The sequence below is a fragment of the Candidozyma haemuli genome (assembly GCF_002926055.2).
Source record: "Candidozyma haemuli strain B11899 chromosome Unknown C_2014730914, whole genome shotgun sequence".
NCBI lineage: Eukaryota > Fungi > Ascomycota > Pichiomycetes > Serinales > Metschnikowiaceae > Candidozyma > Candidozyma haemuli.
Window position 1 is genome coordinate 1,341,589 of NW_020289904.1, and position 20,789 is coordinate 1,362,377.

General features: G+C 43.7%; 9 protein-coding genes and 2 non-coding genes across 11 annotated transcripts; 5 read left to right on the forward strand and 6 right to left on the reverse strand. All coding sequences in view use genetic code 12, as the record gives it.

Annotated features, from left to right (window-relative positions):
• Positions 1–282: 282 nt before the first annotated feature.
• NGT1 (Ngt1p) lies at positions 283–1,866 on the forward strand (the record flags this gene model as incomplete). Its single annotated transcript, XM_025485909.1, has 1 exon — positions 283–1,866. One exon carries the CDS (start codon positions 283–285, stop codon positions 1,864–1,866), a length of 1,584 nt encoding a protein of 527 aa, XP_025341374.1.
• Positions 1,867–2,149: 283 nt separating this feature from the next.
• Positions 2,150–6,229, forward strand: CXQ85_002223 (uncharacterized protein; the record flags this gene model as incomplete). The annotated part of the gene is made up of 1 exon (XM_025485910.1): positions 2,150–6,229. One exon carries the CDS (start codon positions 2,150–2,152, stop codon positions 6,227–6,229), a length of 4,080 nt encoding a protein of 1,359 aa, XP_025341375.1.
• Positions 6,230–6,378: 149 nt separating this feature from the next.
• Positions 6,379–6,451, reverse strand: CXQ85_002224. Its single transcript has one exon. It is a non-coding gene; the product is annotated as a tRNA-Arg (tRNA).
• Positions 6,452–6,778: 327 nt separating this feature from the next.
• On the reverse strand, positions 6,779–7,759 carry CXQ85_002225 (amidase; the record flags this gene model as incomplete). The annotated part of the gene is made up of 1 exon (XM_025485911.1): positions 6,779–7,759. The coding sequence occupies one exon, from the start codon at positions 7,757–7,759 to the stop codon at positions 6,779–6,781; it is 981 nt and encodes a 326-aa protein (XP_025341376.1).
• Positions 7,760–7,837: 78 nt separating this feature from the next.
• On the reverse strand, positions 7,838–9,304 carry CXQ85_002226 (RBR-type E3 ubiquitin transferase; the record flags this gene model as incomplete). The annotated part of the gene is made up of 1 exon (XM_025485912.1): positions 7,838–9,304. The coding sequence occupies one exon, from the start codon at positions 9,302–9,304 to the stop codon at positions 7,838–7,840; it is 1,467 nt and encodes a 488-aa protein (XP_025341377.1).
• Positions 9,305–10,955: 1,651 nt separating this feature from the next.
• On the reverse strand, positions 10,956–12,014 carry MUQ1 (ethanolamine-phosphate cytidylyltransferase; the record flags this gene model as incomplete). The annotated part of the gene is made up of 1 exon (XM_025485913.1): positions 10,956–12,014. One exon carries the CDS (start codon positions 12,012–12,014, stop codon positions 10,956–10,958), a length of 1,059 nt encoding a protein of 352 aa, XP_025341378.1.
• Positions 12,015–12,352: 338 nt separating this feature from the next.
• Positions 12,353–13,045, reverse strand: CXQ85_002228 (uncharacterized protein; the record flags this gene model as incomplete). The annotated part of the gene is made up of 1 exon (XM_025485914.1): positions 12,353–13,045. The coding sequence occupies one exon, from the start codon at positions 13,043–13,045 to the stop codon at positions 12,353–12,355; it is 693 nt and encodes a 230-aa protein (XP_025341379.1).
• Positions 13,046–14,022: 977 nt separating this feature from the next.
• Positions 14,023–14,094, forward strand: CXQ85_002229. Its single transcript has one exon. It is a non-coding gene; the product is annotated as a tRNA-Asp (tRNA).
• Positions 14,095–14,300: 206 nt separating this feature from the next.
• On the forward strand, positions 14,301–15,704 carry ALG1 (chitobiosyldiphosphodolichol beta-1,4 mannosyltransferase; the record flags this gene model as incomplete). Its single annotated transcript, XM_025485915.1, has 1 exon — positions 14,301–15,704. The coding sequence occupies one exon, from the start codon at positions 14,301–14,303 to the stop codon at positions 15,702–15,704; it is 1,404 nt and encodes a 467-aa protein (XP_025341380.1).
• A 40-nt stretch (positions 15,705–15,744) lies between these two features.
• Positions 15,745–19,065, reverse strand: CXQ85_002231 (deoxycytidyl transferase; the record flags this gene model as incomplete). The annotated part of the gene is made up of 1 exon (XM_025485916.1): positions 15,745–19,065. The coding sequence occupies one exon, from the start codon at positions 19,063–19,065 to the stop codon at positions 15,745–15,747; it is 3,321 nt and encodes a 1,106-aa protein (XP_025341381.1).
• A 1,134-nt stretch (positions 19,066–20,199) lies between these two features.
• Positions 20,200–20,743, forward strand: CMD1 (calmodulin; the record flags this gene model as incomplete). Its single annotated transcript, XM_025485917.1, has 2 exons — positions 20,200–20,202; positions 20,297–20,743. 2 exons carry the CDS (start codon positions 20,200–20,202, stop codon positions 20,741–20,743), a joined length of 450 nt encoding a protein of 149 aa, XP_025341382.1.
• Positions 20,744–20,789: the final 46 nt, after the last annotated feature.

Here is a 20,789-nt window from a genome sequence, read left to right on the forward strand (position 1 = left end):
TTACAATACAGTTTTTGCCCTGGTGGAATGGGTTTATTTTCTTGATCCAGTGGTATTTTTCTTCGTCTATGTTGCTTACTGGCTGCGAAAAGGCAAAAGTGATTTACAAAATGTAACATGGAGGCGCCAATGCAACGCCCGCGTGCAGCACTTTAGATACTGGGGCCGTATGTCTTTATCTTTTTTTTTTTTTTGGGGAGCCCATTATCAATTTTATAAATACCCCGGTACTCCCAAACGTAAAGCTCCTTTTTTCTTTCTGTAGAATATCAACTTCTTCTTATGGCTCCCTCATCTACGAAATCCGCCGATATAATCAACGTCGAGCTGTCGCCTACAGAGTCTCAGATCTCTCCTTCTTCCGATCTCAAGGTTGAGGTCGAGCATGAAGAGCAGCACGAGAGTCTGCTGGACAAGCACATTGACTTGGTTCATCATGACTTGAAAGAGTTGGAAAAATCGGGCTTGTGGTACCACAAGAGAATCATTCCTGGAATCCCTCCATACTCAAACTCCTTTGTCCAGATTATTGTTATGTCTTTCGTTATCTTCTTGACCCCAGGTTGTTTCAATGCCATCACTGGTATTGGTAATTCTGGTATTTCCGACCCAAAGGTCGCTGATAACGCTAACGTCGCTTTGTATTCGTGTTTTGCTACTATTGGTGCCTTCAGTGGTGTTATTTGTAACTACATTGGTGTTAAGGCTTGTCTTATGTTCGGTGGTACCGGCTACTTTATGTATACCGCTTCGCTTTTGGTTTTCCACCAGACTGGAAATAAAGGTTTCCCTGTATTCGCTGGTGCTTACTTGGGTGTCTGTGCTGCCTTAACTTGGGCTGCTCAAGGTTCCATTGTCATGTCTTATGCCCTTGAGCACAAGAAAGCTACTGCCATTATGGTTTACTGGGTGATTTTCAACTGCGGTGCCGTCATTGGCTCCATTATTCCTTTGGCTCAAAACATGACTACTGGTGATTCCCACGTCAACGCTGGTACGTACGTGGCTTTTATGATTTTGATGGCTGGTGGTGTTGTTTTGGCCGGCTTTATGCTTCCAATGGACAAGGTCTACAAATCTGATGGTACTAAGGTTATTGCTAAGAAGTACCCTAAGATTACCCACGAGATTAAGGGTATGTGGAAGGTGTTGAAAACCGAAGGCAAGATTTACTTTATGTTCCCAATGTTCTGTGCTTCTAACTGGTTCTACACCTACCAATTTAACAACTTCAACGCTGCTCGTTTTAATGTGAGAACCAGATCCTTGAACGGTTTGCTTTACTGGCTTACTCAGATGGTTGGTGCCATTGTTATCGGTTTCTTGTTGGACTGGAAGAGATTCAAGAGACCCATGCGTGCTAAACTCGGCTGGATTGTTATTTTCCTCTTCGGCATGGCTACTTGGGGCGGAGGATTGAAGTTCCAATTGGGTGTCACCAGAGAGAATGTTGACGACGATCCTCTTATTGACTTCCACGACAGCAACTACATTGGTCCTATGTTCTTGTACATGTGCTATGGTGGTTTCGACGCTATCTTCCAGTCTTACATTTTCTGGGTCTTGGGTACCTTCTCCAACAACCCAAAGAAAGTGGCTTTGTACGCTTCCTTCTACAAGTCGTTGCAAAGTGCTTTCAACGCCATTGTCTGGAGATTGGATGCCCAAAAGACCCCATTCATGCACATGTTTGCCAGTTCTTGGGCCTTGGTCGTTGTTTCGATGCTCATTGCAGCACCAATGATCTTCTTTAAGATCACTGAGCACACTAATGCTGAAGATGATGACATTGACGACATGATGGATGACGAGGAAATCACCACTGTCAGAGATAATGAAGAGGCCAAGGACGCCAAGGAGGCTTAATTGAGACCCTGTCTATTATAGATCCATTTACTTGCTTCTAGGCAGACTTCCTCCTCATTGCGATTTGCACAAATTAATGAAGATTACGATATAGTATATATTAAACAAATTTTGAATATCTGAGAAAAAGCATTGTAGTAGCATCTAAGTGATTTTTTTCGCAGCCAGGTCCAACTTTTGACTATGGTGTGCACCTAGATCGGGTCATAGCTGCAAGAATCAGACCAGTGTACGTTTCTCTTAGGCTACCTACACTTCCTATAATAGACACTTGAGCACATCAATGACCATCCAGTTTATTCCTGGTGACCCTAATAGGTCAACTGAGTGTCTAAGCCAGGCTCATTGGCGCAACCACCATATAATTGCATACGGGTCCGGAAACAATGTTATACTACTGACAAGGACCGATGGTAACAAGAGCATACAAACTATATATCTTGAGAAGGATCCAGTCTCAATTGATATAAATCCAAAAGACGGCCTTATATGTGCTTCTTCAGGAAGCGATATCATTGTCCTCAAGCCTGTTAATGAGTACATGTCAGTGCCCAAGTGGTCAGAGGTTCTTCGTATTGATAACGACAGCTCTGAAGTGCTATGTCTTCGATGGGCGACTGATGAGAATGAGCTTGCAGTGGGTTCAAAAGACTACTTGTCTTTGTATCATATCTATGACGAGTTTGGTGAGATCAAGTATGCCCGAAGGTGGCATCTGAGCCAAGCTAGCCCAATTGAGCATCTAGACATTACAGCAGCGGCTGACAAAATTGTCACCTATAATTCTTCTTCGTTCAACAGCTTTGCTAAGGTATGGCTTCGTATAAATTATGGTGACTCCAACACACTTTTCGACCTAGAATATTTGAACCATGATCCCGATGTATGGCTCACAGATATCAAATGGCGCTCGCTGACCGGCGAAGTAGACGAAGATATACACAACATGGCCCACATCAAGAATTTGCGGAGCTACATTAGAAATGATGATGCTAATGATGTGCTATACATTACTACTAGTGACCACATGCTACATGTTTGGGCCACTTTCGATTTTAGCGGTCATTCGCATATCAAAAAGTGGGCACTGATTAATTTAGCAGATCATTTGCTGTCGAAATATGTGAGTTCGTTAATTATAGATAATGCTGCATTGCAATCGACCCTCATTCCTTCACTTTCCGAGCTTCAAACAACGACCGAAGTCTCGGACGCTTTCAATAAAGCCGAACTTATATCTTCTGACCTACTTCTCATCTTGGGCAGTGAAGGAGAACTTGTGATCTCTGCTATATCCAAGGTCAATGAAAACCCACCTAATTCTATCTTTCTTCAAGATATCATCACAACAGAATGCAACAAGCATTGCATTCCCAATTACTCCGTGGGTGAAGCCCTCCATGCAGCTGAAGAGCAGGACGCCTCCCTGGAGGAATTCCAAGTTGCATCGAACCCAATTATAGGAAGTCATGTAATTCACGGCAAAGGCATCTTCCAGTTTCTTGTCCATGACAGGATCAAAAACACTATCAGGTACAATGAAATCAGTATCAAAAAGCTTCTTCAGAATTCTGGTTCACCTGCTGCCCTCAAGAGTAAATACCAGGGCCACGCAAAATCGATCCAAAAGCTAGTGACTTCAACCTCGTCCTATGAAGGCAATATTATGTTATCTGTGCTGAATTTCCCAGAACACAATTATATTTGGGAACCACTATTACTCGAGCCGGAAAACCAGAAGTTCATGTCTATTACCAAGAGGTTCCGCCTTAATGTCACTAGAGACGATGGCGCTGAAGCAGAACAAGGTATATTCGATGCAATCCTTATCAATGACATTGAAACTTCAGATGGCCCCTTCAGGCATCACCTTGCGTTTGTTATAGAGAAAGGCGGCTATGCCAGTCTTTGGGACTGCAACGGTGTCACGATGGATGACAAGGATGCTGTACTTTTGAAACGTCAAGATATCTTTGATATTAACAACGACAGGATACGGCATGCTCCATTTGCAATATCATTACATGAAATTCGTGATGGAGTATATGGCATAATTGCCATTTTCAATTACGATTTAATCAAAGCATGGATCATTAAGATCGCCAACAAGGATATATCGATTGAGCAAGTGAGTGCTGAGGTACTTCCAGGAACATACGAGGGCGTTTTTAGGGTATCCGCGGTCGATACCTATCTCGAGAAGGACATTTCTGCTATAGATGATAGAGGAGTCTTTAGGTCTTTATCTCCTACTTTTGACGAGGATTCAAAAACCTTCAACTGGACACAAAATATTCGAATCCATACCAGGATCCGCAATGCAAGTCAAATACACGGTGCCTCGCTTATTAATAAGTTGGCACTCGTCGACGAGACTGGTCTCGAATTATCCATATGGGATACTCAATCAGGATTACTCGAATACAAAGAGCTATACCCGGAAGAATTTGGAAAAGTTAGGGACTTGGACTGGACTTTTACGGGCGCACATCATGAATCGAGTAACGCGATTCTATCTGTTGGCTTTACGAGGTTTGTGCTACTTTATACCCAGTTGAGATACGACTACACCAACAGAATCCCAACCTTTGCCGTCTTAAAGAAAATAGACATTTCTGAGTTTACTTCACATGAGATAGCTGATCTGATTTGGATTGATGATGGCTACCTAGCTATAGCCTGTGGTAACCAGTTCTTCATTGATGACAAATGGGTGGATCTTACAGAAAACGGTAACTCCCATTCTAGGAAATCAATCAACCAAACCATCAGGCAACTAATGATTGGGTACAATGCCAAACCGTCAAGCTATTTGATTTCCGATTTGGTAATGATCCTCAACGGCCCGTTGCCCCTCTATCACCCGCAATTTTTGATCCAGGCCCTCTTTAACAACGAGGTTAAACTAGTGGAAGAGATTTTAGTGAAGCTTCTTCAAGTTTTGAGAGATGACGAGCCGGTGACTTGGAATCTTGATTTCAATTTCTTAGAAGCCGTTATCCCAGAAAAGAAACCAAAAATAAAGCGCCGTTTGTCACAAATTGACAATGTTTATGATGGAAATGTTGAGATGTTTGGTGTATTCAATAATGTTGTGCTGGATCTTTTGGTAGAAAAACTCACAAAGGTTTCTCTACCCTTACTCACCAGACATCAGCAAGTTACACTTACAACTGTTGTCAATATTGTGTACGAACTATCTCACTACAAGCATTCAATGGATGAAAATGGATTGAAGTTCTTCCTCGGATTTAAGCTTTTCCAATCCTCTCTGAAGCAGTCAGGACTCACTATGCGGGACATCAGTTGGGCGCTTCATAGTGATCAAAAAGAGATGCTCTATACTGACATCGATGGCCAGTACCAACACAGAATGACATGGGAGAATATCAAGCAGACGGGATTAGTTTATTGGGTCGACACAAATAGATTAACTTCTATCGTCGAAAATGTCGCAAGAAACGAATTTGGTGATACCAGAGACCCATCAGGTCGTGTGTCTGTCTTGTATTTGGCAATTAAGAAGAAGCAAGTGCTTGTTGGATTGTGGAGAACAATTTCTCACCCAGAAAAAGAAAAGGTTCTCAAATTCATGAACAACGATTTCACCGAACAACGTTGGAAAAGTGCTGCTCTGAAAAATGCGTTTGTTCTACTCGGAAGGCATAGGTTCATGGATGCCGCCTATTTCTTCCTCCTCGCAGGTCTCGTGAAGGACTGTTGTGTGACTTTATGTAACAAGCTTGACGAAGTGGAACTAGCTCTTGCAGTTTCCAAAGTTAACCATGCTTCAGATGTCACAAAGCATATAATTGAGAACTTTATCCTTCCACGTGCTTTGTTAAAGGGAGATAGGTGGATGACAAGTTGGGTGTTCTGGCAGCTCAAGCTAAAGGAGATTTCAATTCAAGCATTGATCAAGTCACCTACTTCAGTCGTTAAGGAAAATAAGGATAGTTTTTCAGAGGAGTTTCAAAAGGATTTTGGAAAGATGAAACTTGAAGCTCAAAGTCACAGTTTCCTTAGAGACGATCCTCTACTTGCTGTTTTGTTCCATAAGTTGAGAGCATCTAAGCTGAATTATTTGCGAGGGTCTAAAGCAGTAACAGCTGAGGAGGAGTTTAATTTTGTCATCAAGGTTTGTACTATCTACTCCAGGATGGGGTGTGACTACTTGGGATTACTTTTAGTGAGAAACTGGAAGTTCTTGAGCACTTTACACCAGTCACAGAAGGCCTCTGAGGAGCAAAAGAGCAAGGACTTGTTCCTGGAGTTCACCGGACCAACTAGTGAGTCCAAGGTCGCCAATGACTCAGCTGCGTTCCAAGAACCTGATATGAGCGCATTCAGTTTCGGATTCTGAGCAAATTTTGTAGTACAAGTCACAAAAATACAGCATTGGCATGGCAATTATATTCAGTAGCTGTAGAAAAAAAAAAAAAAAAAAAAAAAAAAAAAAAAGAGAAATAAAGACGATTTATCATACCACGATTGAGACTTTCAAAAAAATTAAACCCTACCCGGGACTCGAACCCGGAGTCTCCCGCTTAGGAGGCGGATGCCTTAACCATTTGGCCAGCAGGGCTTAAACATTAGTGAGAGTGCACAAAAGTTAATATATGCGCTACTTTCAAATGCTCAGAAAAGTCGCAAAAATTTAATAAGCACATTATTTGATGACTTTTTATTTCAAAAAGTGGAAAATAAGGGATACAGAGCAAAAGAGCTCGAAATAGACCCAAAAAACCATAATTTAGAAGCAGAATCCTGAACTTATGAAAGAATTAATTCTATTTGACGAGGCATTCTCTCGGTTTACATCCTCTGCTTTCCCAAAAGACTTTACTAGAAGTATTAATATTGTAGTATCACCCATAAAACAGATTGTAAAATGACTTTTATGTGATATTTTCTATAACTCGATTTCTCGATATAACACACCCTCCGTGGCTTGGCCAAGGCTACCCAAAACGTTCACACTGGCATTTTTGCTATCAATATGATCAGAGGCTGGCTGCAGAGGGTCGAATTGGAAGATCGACGACGATCCCGTATACAAAGTGTCGCCTTCAATGCCCACTCTATTGCATACCACCACCGTCGTCTTTGATGACTTCTTGGGAAAGTAACTTCTGACGTGAGAAAGAAATGGGAAGAACCTTAAGATCCAATAGTTCACTGTCAGTTCGCTTGGCTTATCAGCATTTTCAATAGGGTAGTCTGGCTGATCTTCGAACTGCTTCTCGAAAACTTGACCCTGATTAAGTTTCTCTTGTTTGCTCAAGGAATCATTGATGGAAGGTGATTTTTCGGAGAGCCAAGCTGTTGGAACAAGCACAAGAGACGATTCATTGTCAAGGCAAGATGTGGCAAACTCGTATTCGTAAAACGGCGCCTCAAACTTATAGGGATTCAAATCCATGCATATACCCAAGTTCGTCAAAACCTCCTTCTTCTGGCCATTCTTGCCGAGTTTAAGTCTAACAGAAGGGAACAGGGAATCCGGGTTTTCAGAACATCCAAATTTTTCATCTGTTTCATACAAATGCGTCTTCCTATAGTTATGGATCAACGTCCCTGCGTCGTCAATGACCATCGCAGAATTGTATATCTTCTCCTCGTGCTTCTCTGGATACCCAATGACTGTGAAACACTTGTACTTGTCGGATAGTTCCCTGGCTAGAGAAGCAGAGGGACCAGCTCCTGCTTTTGAGAGGTAAGGCTCGATATCATCTCTGCTTGGAAAGTTATAACCTGTAACTGCAAATTCGGGAAGTAATATAAGATCGATCTCTTTCTTAACTGTGGACAAGAGATGCTTGACCTTGGCAACGTTCGAATCTACCTTGCCTAACCTTGCATTTAATTGGACACAAGCGACTCTAAGTTTCATGGTAGAGAAGACGGAATAGTCGCACCTAATCTTCTAAGTGGCGCTTCGCGCCTTCCCTGGCAGGACTATCAACGGAGTCTAATCATAGATGCCTTCCATGCCAGGCATGCCGTCAAATAATTTACCATAGCAGGCACTGCTAGGTTCTTTGAAATGGTCATACGGGTGATCATGATCTAGGTAAATACCACAAACATTGCAGAAAAAGGTGTAACATGAGGAGCACCGCATTTTGTTGCAGCCATCCGATCTCTGGATAATCAAGTCACAGGTAGGGCATTTTCTGAACCCTTGGCTTTCGTCCGCTAGAAGCTCGTTGAAAAGTTTATCCATCTTGTATTCTTGTGAGACCTTCGTCATGAGATCGAAACCATACCTATAGCGAAGATCATTTCTCTCCTTGGATTTAGGAACCGACTCCAACCAAAGTTCGAGGGCTTCAATGGGAACGCCTTGGTATTGTTTTGTATCATTAGTCTTTGCACAGTCTATGCTATCACTGTGATAAGATTTCCGGCAAATGTTGCAGAAGGCGTATCCGCATTCACGGCAGATGACAAGCCGGCTTGTCATGTCCTCACGAAATATCATGGCAGGGCACTTACTTCGAGGACAAGAGACCAAACGTGTAGGAAACATTTTGGCAATAAGTGCATGCTGGTGGTCTCTGAAGAGAGATATAAAGCGTTCATATAGTTCATTGCCTTCACTATCATGCCCGAGAATCTTGTGCACGAGGGCAAGCTTGATAAATGGAGTCATAAGCTTCAGGCGGAACTGATTGAAATCAAAAGAAGCGTCAGTAAGTGTATCTAGTCTCAAGTACTTTTCCCTTGTTTCTAGGAACTGCTTGGAGCAATTAAAGTCTGGACAGTGCACTTTTTCAACATCGCCATCCCTGATTAGCGAAACGAAGAAGTCCCTAAGGCAAGTGTTGCAAAATGTATGACCACACTGGTGAAATTGCAGACAAGAGTCTCCCTTAATATCTGCCTGGCAAATTTCACAAGTAAAAGTGGTATTGTTGAACTTTCTTTCGTTACACTCGTTATCGTACTCCACTAGCTCCTCGTAGAATGGCGCCTCCAGGCCACACTGGATAGAAGAGCCAATTAACTGATTGATATTTGAGTTAATACTGTCTTGTAGAATGTCTATAACAGTAAAAAGAACCTGGTCTTTGGTTGAAGCCCACTCTTTCTCGATCTCTTGCCTCATCTCACTGAGTCTCTCTTTACTAATCACTTTGCATTCGATCTGGAGTTGAGGCGGGCCCTCGTAAGGATAAGACTCAGGAAGTGTAAAAAGGAGCTTCAAAGGCGGTAGATGTTGGATGGTTTTCGTCTGGATCACTCTGTCTGCGTCTGGATCTTGCAAATACACCAGTAAGGCTTCGTCTGGCTCTATTGGAATACTCATCTCGCCACAGTAACTATCATGACGGATCCTAATTTGCTCACCATAAATGGACTCTAGAGTGAGGAGCTCTTCTTGGCGAGGAGACGGATCTTCATATGCTGTATCCATGTCATTTCTCGATGGCATCAAGAGTAGTAGGTTAGTGCTTGTGCAGTGCAGAGCAGAGCTGATAAAGTCTTATGTAGTGCGATAAGCCTGGCGGGAAGGTAACGCGGAGAAAAGGAAAGGAAGAGTTAAGGACGGGAAGAAGCACGATGTGTTAATAGATAGACGTTAAAGAAGGGTACTACAATGAATCTGGTAATATCAAGAAATGGGTTGAAGTGGATAAGTCATGGACTAGCTTCACTATGGAGTCCATGATGGCCTGGCAACACTGGCTCGCGCCTACTAGAGCACTGGGGACCACTAATACAAGGTAATCTGAAAAACAAAGCATGAAAGGCGTCTAAAACGAGACCAGACGTTGAAGTATTCCTATGGAATAAAACTGGCTATAAATAATAATAAAAGCTTGTAAAACTGAATTTTGGTGGTCCATTCTGTGTTTGATGTATTGACGGGTTTCAGCATTGTGGCTGCGAAATCCATATCTTTTTTTGGGTTACCGAAGAATTGACAGATTAAGACAGAAGCCTAGTCAATAATTCATAAAATGATGAAGAGATCCTAGTATAACAAAAATTAAATTGCTTACTAGGAGCTGAAGAAGAACTATAAAGACATAAGAAGTTCTTTTTTTTTTTTCAGTCTGTCACTATCATTACTGTTTGTCGATTCTTTACTCAGAAGTCCCCATAGTCAACCTGGCAAGGCCATTTCAGTTGGTCCAATTTCTTGACACCACTTCTGCCAACGATCTCATACCTACAGAACACCATTTAGGCAGCCAGCCAAGCCCAGCCCATCTAAATCCAAATACATGACAAAAGTTGCATGACTCTTAAACTCTTGACCACTGAATCACGCCAGTGACTGCGCCAGAAGATTCTATGCGCGAGGCGATTCTGGGCGAGAGGTTTTTTTGCAACCATACAGTTGAAGATGCCTAGTCAACAGAAGGGGAAGTAAACTCAACAAATCAATTGGAATCAATGGTCAATGGCCAGAATGTAATGGAATTGGGGTAACAAGAAATCCGGGGCCTTTGTGTGGTATGTGCCCATTTCCCCATTGGGGGTTTTTTTTGTTCTCTTGTCATGGCCTGCGCAGTCATGGCCTCCCCACATAATGGGTCACGATACATAAATGGACGCCCCTCTATGGTCCATTGACGGCCACCATCAATATATAAGGGGCCCGCTTCCCCTATAAGATAGCTTTCTTTTTTTTTCTCTTCACCTCAATTACCATTTTTCAAGATTGATACATACGCAGATATAAACATTCTAATATCGCTTTCCCGGAATGACAAGAACTCACAAGTGGAACGCAAACAAAAACGCCGGCCCTAGATTTTTCAGCCGCTCTGGAGGCCACATTGACATGAACCCATCCAAGGTTGCCAAAGGAGGATTCGGTAAACACAATTGGGGCCAGCCCGGCGACGAATTGGACGATGAGGAGGAATTTGATAATCAAATGTTCTTTGGAAAGTCCAGAAGACGCAGCTCGAATCATGCCATGAACGAGCAGACTCTCAAGGAGTTGAACGAAAAGTGCAACAAATTGGTCACTGAAGCCTGATCATTCTCTCGCTATTAGCCATGACTCATGAATATAACGACAATGAACGACTCAATAGAAGAACTGTGTAGAATTCAAGTAGCATCGTCGCTTATTTACCTTCTAGCTCATCAGCACGCAACTTTCTCTCGACTTCAGCCTTCCATCCCTTTCTACGCTGTCTCTCCTCGTAAGCCTTCTTGTTGTTCAACACACGGTTGACAATGAAAGCTGTGTTAATGTTATCGAACTTGTGTGGCCCGAGCTCCTTGACTAGTGGGGCAACATCATTGTATGCACCTTCTTCAAATGGAGCGGGACCATGGAAAACAGCTTCAGCTTTGCCTGGAAGCTTACCCAAGAATGTCTTCGTAGCCTTCCATGGAGCGCCAATCACCAAGGCGTCAACGTAGCGGCATTGCAAGACGCAGAGCGATCTCTCGAAAAGGTTCATGACTGGGTAGTTCATACCCTTGTGAGAGTTGATTGTCTTGTCATCGTAGATACCAACAACCACAGCCTTGCCCTGAGCCTGTTCTCTTACAAGACGTAATGCTTCAATGTGGCCTGGGTGGAAGAGGTCGAACGCACCGTCGACGTACACGTACCCATTCTCAAGTCTTGTCTTGACTTCGTCCGAGGGTTCAACGACGGTCTTGATACCGTCCTCATTCTCGACGTTAACGAAGACAGCCGAGCCCTTCTTATTTCCTGTAGCGTCAGAGGCATACATTCCGAATCTCTTCAACGAGTCGTCATTGGAAAAGAGAGGGTGCTCCAAAGCGGTCAGAAGCGAAGTAATTGGCTTGAAATGGTGAGCCTTGCTCATCAACAACATACGACCAACCAAATCAGTCGTGGAGATATTTGGAGTTCTCTTCACCACCACAAAGAGTCCCAAGTCCTTCACGCCCTTGTAACAGTCCTCGCCATTAGCGTCAGTAGTAATATCATCACCATGTACAACATACTTGCAGCCGTACTTCTCCATAAAATCAGGGTCCGTCACGTAGGGCGCATGAGGAATAGCTTTTGTAGACCACTTACATGCCTCGACAGCAGTAAGTCTTTCGTCCAAAGTCATAACCACCGGGCCTTTATTGTGAAGAATGTCTTCATCAGAATGAACTCCAACGTAGAGCTCCTTTCCTAGCTGGCGTGCCTGAAGCATGGCGCCTGCGTGGCCTAAATTTGTTAGTTAAAGATGTATTAAGCAGCCCAAGAATTCACATACCATGATGAGCAAAGTCAAAGCAGCCATCGACCCAGATTCTGCAGTTTTCAATTCCCTCGGGGCGTTCAAACATTGGAATTTATATAAGTATTGAAGAACCTTTCAGAGGAACAATGTGTGTGCTTCTCGATAAAAAGAAGTGAAAATATCCAGAGCAGTAGGACGTAAGCGATCCCGCGAATTGGCTACCTATGCATGCATTCCATTCCAACTGACTCAAAAGCATCATATGCATTTTCGCAGCCATTAGCTCACGAAGAACATGGCTAGATATATCAAAGAACGCCAGATTGTTGTTGTGCAGAAACTTCTATAGGATCTTCTTCCTGTTTCTTGAAAAGCTTCTTTTTGGGTGGTGGAGGGTTGTAGTTCTGTGAGCGTGCATGGCTCTGATATAAGGGTTCTTGCGGCTGATCGGTAGTTCCAATGTATTGAGGACGTTCATTCTGTTGCCTTTCTTTTCCAATTTTCTCCAAATGTTTATATATCATTCCAGCGTTTCTTGTCAGACATCCATTGAGCCAGGTAAAGAACCCACCAATGACTGGTGGAAGAGATATAAGCAAGTCGAATAGGATCTGGGAATGAAGCTTAGCCTCCAATTGATTCGGGATGAAGAACTCCTTTTCGGCAATGCTTATCACTCGAGCATGAACGACGTACATCACTAGTGGGCCAATGGCTGGAAGGAAGAAACAGGCCACTGGAGCTAGCCCTATACCACAATCCATGCCTACTCCACACAGACCAAGGAAACACTTATCATCTACCCAAGCTTGCTTTTGGATTTTTTTCCATGCTTTTTGCTCTTTCTTCAGGTGGATTTGCGGATCGAGTTTCCGCTTCTTATCGTTCTCATCTTGATAAGGATTGATGGTGTTGAATTTCTCGCCGGCCACCTCATTGTACTTGTCCATAGCCATGTCATATCCTGGGATATTTTCAAGCTGTTGTTGAATTTGTGCCATTGCGTTTGAGTTTGATATGAAGAGTACTTTGTGGTAGTTGCTGTAGATAGAAGGGTGTCAAAGAGCTGTCAGCCATTTGTATAGAACCTCGCGCATGCTTATGCACTTCCCCAGTTTCCACTCTTCAGTAGCACAGAGTTACCTAGTAATATGCTATTATAATATATACATTTTTATCCTTTATTCCGTTTCCCCTAGCAAGCTTTCCTTCTCTCGTTTCAGAAGCGGTTGCACTGCACCACTGGTTTCTTGCTTACAAATGAAGCATCTGGTCTTGTTCTGTTTGAAACGAGACATGTAGCACTTTTGACAAAAGATATGCTCACATGAAGTTTTCACTGGGTTGCTGTAATCGTTTTTGCAAATGGGACACTTGAAAGGGACGTTTTCTTTCCCCTTCTTGTCACTTGCATCGGGCTTGGAAGTCACTGTTTCCCACTCTTTGACAATAGGCTTCTTCTGTTTCAGCTCGTCACGAATATGTAAAACTTGCAAGTGTCTCCATAACCACAGAATCCTGTTTGCTGGAAATCTTTACAGACGTCAGGTTGGAAGTCTGTGAGAGTGATGACTTTTATGTTCTCAGGCGCAGCCTTGGGCCCTGATATCTTTTCTTCTTCGGTAGTTCATCATCATCGTGGGTATTGTCATCTTTTACGGAATCTCTCGGTAGATCTTGGTTATTGTGATCGACGTTTCTAGATGGTTTGGAAGATGCTGAGGTGGTTATCTTGCGCTTTTCGAGGTATCTGAAAGCACACTTGATTCTCCCGAAGTCTCAACCTCAGGGTCTTCAATTTGCCGCTTAACAGCAGCATTTGAGGATTTCACCGTTCGTTTCTTGAACATCTGGTGGTATGCTTAGTTACCCCAGATGAGCATCTCATATATTTGGAATTTGTCATGTGATCACAATCACATGATCATCTCTTCCAGTAAATCTCATATTAATGCAACTGCACTGAAACTTTAAAAAATCCGAGATAGTTTAGTGGCTAGAATTACCGCTTGTCGCGTGGTAGACCGGGGTTCAATTCCCCGTCTCGGAGCTTTTCTTTTTGCATTCTTGAAGCTACAAGTATTATTCTTTTTTCTTTTACCATTTTTACCAATCTACGTTCACTAACTTGCACCTTTTCCGTGGTACCCACATTTACTTACTGGTGTTCATACTGGCGGTGGCATCTGGGAACCCCATATTGATGTATGTCGCATCGCACTGAACAGAACTATAATACCATTCCAGCCATAAAACATGGGAAGCTTCATAGAGTACCGTGGCTTTGGTCATGTTCTACAGGGCAGTGGTCCCTGGTTCTGGTGGCTCGTGGGTGCCTACTTATCTGTTCCAATTGTGGTGTACTTCCTCCTTCCGTTCATCATGTATAGGCGTCCTCGAGGTAACAGGAAGACAGTAAGCATACTAGTGCTTGGTGATTTGGGCCATTCTCCTAGAATGTGCTACCATGCGCTTCTGTTTTCGAAACTCGACTATTACGTCAATCTTTGTGGGTATTTGGAGAGTGAACCACCCACTTCAGTCATTGAGGATATCAATATTGATATACGTCCAATTGCAGCTATCAAGAACAAAGCAGGTTTGCCATACTTGATGTTCGCTGCTCAGAAGATACTTTTGCAATTCTACCAGTTGTTCCAACTTCTTCTTGATGTGAGAGGGTCCGACTTTTATCTCATCCAGAACCCTCCCTCTATCCCGCTCCTACTCGTGTTGGTTGTCTTCATGAAGCTCTTCAGCAGGGACTCCAAATTGGTGATTGACTGGCACAATCTCAACTATAGCATTTTGAACCTCAAGTACCAAAACTTGAATCATCCTTTGGTGAAATTCCTCAAGGCTTACGAAAAGTATTTGGGTAAGTTCGCTTGGCTCAACATTACAGTGACTCACGCCATGAAGAATTATCTAATTGAAGAGTTTGGATACTCTCCATCATCAATAACAACATTGCATGATCGTCCTGGATCGCAGTTCAAACCCCTCGAGGAATCGGGATACGTGAAAGAGGAGGTCTTAGTTGAACATCCGATTTTTAAGGGTGTTCCTGACATAAGTCTGTATAAGTTACTTGTGAGCTCAACTTCGTTTACCCCAGATGAAGACTTTGGTATCTTACTAGATGCGCTTAAATTCTATGATGAGTCAAAAGCTAGTCATGAGACCCCCGTCTTTTTGATTGTGACAGGAAAAGGACCTCTCAAAGATCAATTCCTAGCCAGAGTCACCGATCTCAAATTTCTGGATCGTGTTATTATAAGAAATGCATGGCTTTCAGCTGAAGACTATCCTACAATCTTGTCTCTAGCAGACTTGGGTATTTCATTGCATACTTCCCTGAGTGGTATTGATCTACCCATGAAGATTGTTGATTTCTTTGGTGTTGGCGTCCCCGTCATATCCCTCTCGTTCCCTGCCATTGGTGAACTTGTGGTGAATAATTTGAACGGGCTTACAATCAACCCTAAGGAAGAGACGACCAAGTCAAAGGGAGAAGAACTCTATCGTTTACTCACAGAGGTATTGCTGGATGAAAAACAATTGTTGAAACTCAAGGCGGGTGCGTTAGCTGAGAGCAAGAAAAGATGGGACGCAAACTGGAGTAGGAAACTCGCTTCCAAGTTTCCAGAGTGTTCTTAAATTCTATAAATATCATTAGACGTATCTCATTAAGTTGGAGCTAGATTCGTAGCTCAATGTTTTTCAGTGATAGGAACTTCATCAAAGGTTCCTTAAGTTGTTCTTTAAGTTGTTTTCGCCAATCTTCCAATCCCGAATGGATGACATAATATCGAGACCCTTCATCTTTGCATAACGCCAAGATGGTGCTTTGTACATCAATTTCATCCTGTATTCTCTTTAGGATCATGGTACAATAGCTGATGTTTCCCTGTGCCGCAAGGCTTATCATGAACTGGTTAAACATGTTGACATCGTCTGGATGTGGTCCTTGATGTTCTAATGACAGCTTGACCCATTCTTTAACCTGATCAATAATTTCATCCTGATCAAAATCTTGCCCACTTAGACCTTCTATAGTAATGGCTTTTGGTTGTGCCCTTATCCATTCTTTGGTTATCTCGCTATCTCCTATTGCTTTTAAAGTTTCTTTCTTTTGTTCTAATTTCGCTCGCATCGAGATTGGATTGAGTTTCTTATTTTTCCTTTGCCACGCTAAGTCCTTGAAGAACTCTTCTCTTATTAGAGTCGGTATTTCACCTAAGACTTCCTCATCGTATGAAATAGTTTCATTGTAGGGAGTAGGGGATGGGGGTGCCTTAACAGGGGAAACAGATTTCTTTGGTGAAATGCCGAGTTTTCGCTTCTTTTTGGGAGACTCTATGACTCTAGTCACTTTAAATGGACCATTCGCTTGTGTCGGAAAGACTTGTTGCAAATAGACCTTACCTGAAGGGCTTTCCGTGGAGCTTTTCTTGATGGGACTTACCTCCTTTCCAGATACTGGTATCCCTCTGCGTAATAGTTCTTTCTTTAATTCCCGCTTGATTTCATCGGGAAGCATATTGAAGACGCTCCAGTCGATCGAGTCGCTATTAGTGATTGTATCAGCAAACTCGTTTAGTTGGGAATTCTGTAAAGGCGGTTTGCTCGTCTTTTTTGGTTTTGGTTTATTAAATTCGAGCCGCTGCTGTCGCTGCTTCTTGACCGCCTCGATATCCTCTAACTTACCGACACTGATAGCAATTCCACGAAGTTCTTCCACTGGGATGTTCATTATTCTGAAAAGCGCTTTCATTTCAGACCCAAGTATACCCCAATCATTAGTCGGTACGCCCATTCGAGAAGATCTGCTGAAAAGATCACACACGCCCATACCTAAAAACTTTGGTGGATTCTTTGGTGCATGTGGAGCTCGGCGGGCGAGTCTGAGTGTCAACACCGAGCCACAGACACCTAAGGCTATTAATCTGCTATGAAGCTCTTTCGCCAATTGCATTAAGAAGAATTCAGCTTGATCGAATGTATCAAATCGGATACCAAAATTGACATCTACCGAGACCGTCTTTCTCCCGAGCAATGCTTCACTGCTGCTCAAATCAAGGGTAATAGAAGTGTGATCGATACCTCGGCACATCTCATAAACTCTTGTTCCGATTTTCTCGCCCAAAGTTACAATAAGGCGTTGTTGGGAAATTTCCTTAACGTTCTTGATCAAGAGCTCTTTCGGGTTCACATCCAATCGAAGCTCGTTTGCCAATTTTTCACTAATGCTCCATCCAACATTTGGAAGGTCAGTGACTTTACAGGCTTCAAGATATTGCTCAATATTTTCGTTCAAATGGAAGAAACCGTCAGGCTTAGCTTTCTTTATAGCAAGCTTCGCTAGAAGTACATTCTTGGAAGCACCAATGGAAGCAGTACACTTGGTAAGGTTAAAAATATCCGCTCGGATCTCTTCACAGAATGCTTCTATGAAACTCACATCATGACCCCTGCAATGTGAAGTTGCCTCAACCAATACCTCATCAATCAGGACAGGAAATATGGAATCGAAGGTCTTTTTGGAAAGTAAATAATTGTAAAAGCTGTTTGAGTGATTCTCATAAGTGTTAAAATCGTAATCAATGACTTTCAAATTAGGACAGCGCTCTTCGGCTCTTCCTAGCCACATCCCGTTAGACACTCCTAGTTTACGTGCAACATAATTGCAGCTCGCAACGTCTGATGATTTACCACCGTGAGAAACAGCAATGGGGTCTTTGTATAAGTCGAGCTCTGGATGACTTAACGCCGATGCCTGTGCAAAGAAGCAGTCAAAATCAATATGGAGAATTATAGTGTCTTCCGGCGGCTCACTTACCTTTGGTTTTTTTTGCATTGCAGCCAGGGGATCATCTCGTAGAATGTCCTTGGCTACCATTCTCAAGAACCTGGCCCGGAGATCAGCTTTCCAAGAACTAAGGTGATGTAACCTTGAGTTAGCAAAAAAGTGTTTAAGGAAATCTGGGTTCTTAGCATCCATGGCCGTTGTGTGTGACCGCTCTTGCGCCAAATTGAGATCAACATGTTGCTCTACAGGCAAACTTTCAGTGATTTCGGGAGAATGTTGATGAGGCTCATCAAACAAAACATCTTCTTGCTCCTCGTCACCAGTAACTGCCCCATCCAGTGGGGAGTCTTCGTCTTTTTCAGCCACAGCAAACCCAAGACGCTTTTGGTCATAGTCGACGTCGTCGATAAGTCTGTAGTCACGCCAATCAAGTAGCTTCTTCTCCTTAACACAGTCGGCCACCCATTGCGCTTTCACCACCTTGTAGTTACGAAACTGAACACGCTTTCTCGGTGTGAGCCTGTCACACACGATATGGGTGGCAGCGCCTTTACTGGAAAGATAGTTAAGGAACACGCCGCCATGGAGAATCACCAATTTGTGGATCACGCCTAACGAGGGCACAGTATTGCCGTTGACGAAGACCACGCAGCCAGCAAATATGTTCTCACCTTCTAACAGTTCACCTGCGGCGACCCTTCGTTTCTTCTCCCATTCTATATAAGCCTCGTCAGCCTTCTGCTGTTTAAGATGCTTATTGTGGAAGTAGGTGCCGAAATCGCCAAACTCGTGGAGAGGACCGACATCTGCAAACATGGACTCCTCGGCCTCCTGGGCGTCAGGGTCGTCTTGAACTTCGTTATTAGCTTCCACATCAACAACATCCGGAACATCATCTTCCCTAGCCATGAGCTGATTCCCAGGCACCCATTCGTTCTCATCCTCGTTATCGTCATCCTCATCGGTGCCCTCTCCAGGAGCCACACCCAGTTCTTCACGCTTAAGCGTCAACAAGACATTATCTAGATCATCGTCAAAAGGATCAGATTCTGTAGATCGTAGCGATATCTGTTTCTTTGCCGGGGCAGGAGTGGAAGTCTCGTGAAAGGACCAGGTTCGATGATCACTGCCCTGGCTCAAACCATGGATATGGCCGAGCAACTGCGAGTCGTCCAACAGCCGTAGAAACGACTCATACGTTTCGTCCATGGAAATAAATCCGAAAAGTGCTCCGCCACCGAAATGCACAAAGGGTTATAGAAAGTTGGAGCAGGTTAAGGCAAGTTGAAGTAGAGCCGTTAGAGTGTATAGATAACAGGACTAACTGGCATAGACGTGCGCGAGGCTCACGGCTGCAAAACAAGGGCGATGAGCGAAGCCAGAGCCCCAGTGTAGAAGCCACGCCAGACGAGTCCATATTCCCAGACCCACCCAACTAGTAATACCTCATCTCCATCTCCACAATGCTCCAATCTAATTTCCAACCCCTGCTTTTCCTACTCCTGTGCCCTGGGCTCTTTGTCTACCAGGGCTCGCTACTGCCATGCCAGTGGACTGAAAAACATAGTTCCGGCGGGCTCCACGCTCCACGCTCCACGCTCTACGCTGCACCAGCTGTCAGCTGCCCCCAGTACATTACCGCCAGCACTGCCCAAACCATAACCCAAACCATATCCAACCTTCTTTTTCACCCCAAAAAATATCAAATCCTATAAATACAACACCTTTAGACTTCCAACGTTTATCTTCCCTTTTTCCTCTTTCTTCTTTCCTCTTTCCCCTGACCTCCCGTCTTCCCAGTCTGTCTCCTCGCTTCCTTCTCCAGCGTCTTCGGATCGAACTCAGCCTTGTGCGCAAATAACCGTCCCCACCGAGTCATGACTGGGAAGCGCAGCGAGAAAAATCGCATACTACTACCCTTCGGTTTTCTTGCCTTGTTCGTGACGCTGGTGCGGATCGAGCAGGGCCTGTGTCGGCTAGCGTGTTTGAGACACGGTGGAGCAGGGAAGGGGGCTAAAAATAGGCTGCTGGGCTCGGGCCGACCTTGGCAATGACGTTGCACGGGATGGAGGTGTTTGTTACATTTATTGGTATATATATACTGGGTTGGCTTGTCTGCTTCTTCTTTTTCTTCTCTCACGCAAGGCACCCTTCACCCATCTAGAATTTCGCATTCTCTTATAGCAGCCCAGGCTTTTTTTGCTTCATCACCTATATATTTCCCAAGTGTTCCTGCCTGCAGTCTGTCACGATACCCTCGACTACTCATTTTCTCAGTGTGTGTCAAGAGCAAACTTTTCCTGTTAACCTCCAATTACCTCCACATTTTATTAGAAAAATACAATGGTATGTTGATTAGTGTTGGTGGTGGCTGCTGTCCGGTCGTATTATATGTGGCACGTGCTGCCGCCGCTTCCCGCTTCCCGTTACTAACAAGTAGGCCGAAAAATTGTCCGAAGAACAGATTGCTGAATTCAAGGAGGCCTTCTCCCTTTTCGATAAGGACAGCGATGGAAAAATCACCACCAAGGAATTGGGTACCGTCATGAGATCGCTCGGCCAGAACCCTTCTGAGAGCGAATTGACGGATATGATTAATGAAGTTGATATCAACAGTGACGGCTCCATTGATTTCCCAGAGTTTTTGACCATGATGGCCAGAAAAATGAAGGATACCGACTCCGAGGCCGAGATTGCCGAAGCTTTCAAGGTCTTTGACAGAAACGGTGACGGTAAGATCAGTGCCGCCGAATTGAGACACGTTTTGACTTCTATCGGCGAGAAGTTGTCTGACGCCGATGTTGACCAGATGATCAGAGAGGCCGACACCAACAACGACGGTGAGATTGATATTCAGGAGTTCACCCAGCTTTTGGCTGCTAAATAAGCGTGTTCCTAGTGCACACCGGTATATCCTCTCCTTCACTTCCTTC